The following is a 4,137-nucleotide window of genomic DNA, read 5'->3' as shown; positions in this document are numbered from 1 at the left end:
CCAGTGGTGTCACAAACGTTGTTCAAAAATAATTGGTACTTTATCTAAAGTGTCCAATTTTGTTTGTCCTGCTTGCATCAATCCACAACAACAAATTCGAAATAGCACTGTTTTTGAAGCCATTAAAATAGAGAAAGTCACATCGTTTCAATATCTAGGGGATGTTCTGGATTGTACTGGAACAGCTGAAGCTGCCGTTCGAGCACGCATACGTGCAGCCTGGAATAAATGGCATCTCCTTGCCTCTATATTGATGCGGCGTGACATCCCACTACCACTACGATCAAGACTTTATAAATCTGTGATACGTCCGGTGTTGTTATATGGTGCAGAAACATGGCCAATGACAACCAAACTGGAACAACAACTTCAACGAACCGACATGAAAATGCTCCAATGGATGCAACGAATTAGTCTAAAGGACCACATCAAATCAACCGAAATCCTGCGTCGTGCTGGTTTAGATGATATAAAGGACGAATGCCGGCAACACCGTCTGCGGTGGTTTGGTCATGTCAAACGAAGTGGAAACAGTGCCATAACTTCTCTTGCAGATGTTGAAGTACTTGGCACACGTCCCAAAGGCCGTCCAAAGAAGTCCTGGTCGCAAACAATCGAGCAAGACATGAAAGCTCTAAATTTAAATGAAATGGATACAAGTGATCGTCTAATTTGGCGCAAAAAGTTGATGGCAAAGAAAACAACGTCCTACCTCGGGAAACCGAGTCTCTGGACGCAAAACGAAGATTGATTGATTGATTGATTGATTTATTATTATTATCATTTATTATTATTATCATTTATTATTATTATTATCATCGTCGTCGTCTCCATCATCATCACTACCTGTGTATATACTTGGAGGTACGCCTCCACGAGAAACCAGTCACGGCCCTGGGATGGGCCACGTAAACAAATGAGAATGACGTCATCGGGATGCCCGAGTTATTTATAGAATCCGGAAACAGCTGATCGGGGAATTCCTGAGCTCTCTGACTGCTATCTATAATAATTGTTATTATAAATTATTATTATTACAATTATTATTACTATAATAATAATTATTATTATTTATTATTATTATTTTTGTTTTATTAGTACCTTTAAAGTTTTCATACCAAACCTTTACCAATCTGTCGTTCTGAAAAAGAAAAAAAATCGTCATCATCATCAGCAGCAGCACCATCCTCATCATCCTCATCATAATTAACACCACCATCAGCCATCATTTTAAACAGCAACACCACAACCACCACTACACAATCATCATCATCACCTCTAAAATCATCATTATCATCATCATCGTCATCATCATCACAATCACCTGTACAATCATCATCATTATCATCATCATCATAACGATCATCATCATCACCATCATCATAACGATCATCATCATCATCATCGCCGAAACCTTCCCAGCAGTAGCAAACAGCAGTCTGTCAGTTGAAAATTTCACCATCATCGCCGGATTCGCCAACTTCGTCCACCAGGTACAACACCATTCGTTGCTGGCATCCTCCCCCAATAAAAAATTCCCGCCATTTTCATTCCCGCCATTTTCATTCCCGCCATTTTCAGTCCAACTTCCGGTTGCGTTCTCGCCATTTTGTACGGTGGACTCGGAATTTTCCCCGATGAAAAAATTCGGTGTGGCGTCATCAATTGAGAATGACGTCGTACATTGGTTGTTGTTGTCCGCTGTTGTTGTTGTTGTGGCTGCTGCTATTGTGGGGGTTTGGGTCGTTTGAAGGGCGGGGCTCGCCACGTCTGCTTCCTCCCATAGTTGAAGGAGATTGGTTGATGAGGTTATCAATCTGTCGCCTGATTGGATGATGAGTGCGTATGTAAATATGAGGGAAAAAAACTAACGAACGTATTAATCAATCAATCAATAATTAATTAATTAATTAATTAATTAATTAAATCATTCATTCATTCATTCATTCACTTCTTCAATCACTCATTCATTCATTCACTTCGTCATTCACCTATTCACCTAGCCAGCTAACCAACTGACCAAAGTAGCTCCAAGCAACAGCGAGCACTTCACCGTCCAACATTAAGAGGCCCGTCTGCGACCATTGGTAGTCTAATGACTGAGTGATGAATTCATTCATTCATTCATTCATTCATTCGTTCATTCGTCCATCCATTCATTCATTCATTCATCCATTCATTCATTCGTCCATTCATTCATCCATTCATTCATTCGTCCATTCATTCATCCATTCATTCATTCATCCATTCATTCATTCATCCATTCATTCATTCATTCTTTCATCCATTCTTGAATTCATTTTTTTAATTCGTCTATTCAATCGATCTAGGAATCATTCTCTTAATTGACTGTACATTCATTAAACGACGTTTCATTATCCATCCTTCCATCCATCCATAAATTCCCTCATTAATTCACTCGTTCATTCATTCATTTACTCATTCGCTCACTCATTCACCGACTCACATGTTTTCCTTCACTCCTGACAACGGGTGCGGGTTCAAAAATGTACACTTTGTTTTCGTAACTGGCTGCAATCTATGGCAGAGAAAAACCGTATCGTAGTTTTCATTCACCTATTTTATCATTCAGTCATACATTCATCTAGTCATACATTCATTCATTCATTCATTCTCTCTTTCGTTTGTCCATGCGTTGTTGAACTAAATTACATACCTTCATTCTTAATTCTCTAAAAGCAATAACTAATTAATTCATTCGTTCATTCATTCATTCATTCATTCATTCATTAGTTGATTGATTTTTTTTCTTTTATTCATTCATTCATTCATTCATTCATTCATTCATTCATTCAATACATCATCGCTACTACTGCACCTTTCCTAATTCATGGCAGCAAGCAATGCAAGTTACTTCAGACTGATAACCTAACTCAGTACCTGTGTGAATGAATGAATGAATGAACGAATGAACGAACGAATAAACGAACGAATGAATGAATGAATGAACGAACGAATAAATAAATAAACGAATGAATGAATGAATGAACGAACGAACGAATAAACGAACGAATGAATGAATGAATGAATCAACGAACGAATAAATAAATAAACGAACGAATGAATGAATGAACGAATGATCGAACGAATGAATGAACGAACTAACGAATGAATGAATGAATGAATGAATGAATGAATGAATGAATGAATGAATGAATGAATGAATGAATGAATGAATGAATGAACGAATGAATGAACGAATGAATGAATGAACGAATGAATGAATGAACGAATGAATGAACGAACAAACAAACAAACAAACGCGCACAAACAACCAAAAACCAAAAAAAACACGAATGAACGGGACTTAGAAATTGAACCGTAACTACCAAACAAACCAACCAACTAATGCCATTAATAAGCAATGAAGAAACCGGACCATAAAATAATAATAATAAATAATAATAATGATAATTCATAATAGCAGTAAAAATAGAATCCATAGACAATCAACCAACCAGATAAAATCTGAACTCTGTTTATATCTGAATCCAGGATGACAATGTTGCATCCTGCGGCATAGGCCTATGATTGGTTGGTTTGTTGATTGTGTGGTTGGTTGGTTGATTGGTAGGCTGGTTGGGGGGTTAGGTCGATTGGTTAGTTGGTTGATTGGTTGGTTGATTGGTTGGTTGCTTAGGTCGATTGGTTAGTTGGCTGGTTAGTTGATAGTGTGGTTGGTTGGTTAGAGAGTTGGTTGGTTGGTTGGTTGATTGATTGGCTGGTTGGGAGGTTGGTTGGTTGGTTGGTTGGTTGATTGATTGGCTGGTTGGGAGGTTGGTTGGTTGGTTGGTTGGTTGGTTGGTTGGTTGGTTGGTTGGTTAGGTTGGTTGGTTGGTTGGTTGGTTGGTTGGTTAGGTTGGTTGGTTGGTTGGTTGGTTGGTTGGTTGGTTAGGTTGGTTGGTTGGTTGATACAAGCATTTAAGGCTTTGTTATAGAATTATGTTATCATTATCTATTTTATTTCAATTACTTGGCTTTATTTGATATGTGTGTGTGTATGTGTGTGTATGTGTGTGTGTGTGCGTGTATGTGTGTGTGTGTGTGCGTGTATGTGTATATGTGCGTGTGTGCCAATAATAACAATAACGACCATAAAGATAACAATCAAAGCAA

General features: G+C 38.0%; 1 protein-coding gene across 1 annotated transcript in view; it reads right to left on the bottom strand.

Moving 5' to 3' along the window:
- Positions 1–842: 842 nt before the first annotated feature.
- HELRODRAFT_157310 (hypothetical protein) overlaps positions 843–4,137 on the bottom strand; it is a gene marked incomplete at both ends in the record, with an annotated part of 3,912 nt that continues 617 nt past the window's right edge. Inside the window, 8 exons of the mRNA XM_009022833.1 lie at positions 843–1,003; positions 1,102–1,141; positions 1,415–1,511; positions 1,684–1,824; positions 2,017–2,099; positions 2,468–2,539; positions 2,840–2,901; positions 3,480–3,546. Coding sequence (XP_009021081.1) covers positions 843–1,003; positions 1,102–1,141; positions 1,415–1,511; positions 1,684–1,824; positions 2,017–2,099; positions 2,468–2,539; positions 2,840–2,901; positions 3,480–3,546 — 723 coding nt within the window. The remainder of the gene's footprint in view (positions 1,004–1,101; positions 1,142–1,414; positions 1,512–1,683; positions 1,825–2,016; positions 2,100–2,467; positions 2,540–2,839; positions 2,902–3,479; positions 3,547–4,137) is intronic.

This window comes from Helobdella robusta (assembly GCF_000326865.2).
Source record: "Helobdella robusta unplaced genomic scaffold HELROscaffold_33, whole genome shotgun sequence".
Lineage (NCBI taxonomy): Eukaryota > Metazoa > Annelida > Clitellata > Rhynchobdellida > Glossiphoniidae > Helobdella > Helobdella robusta.
This window is presented reverse-complemented; position numbering and strand designations above follow the sequence as displayed.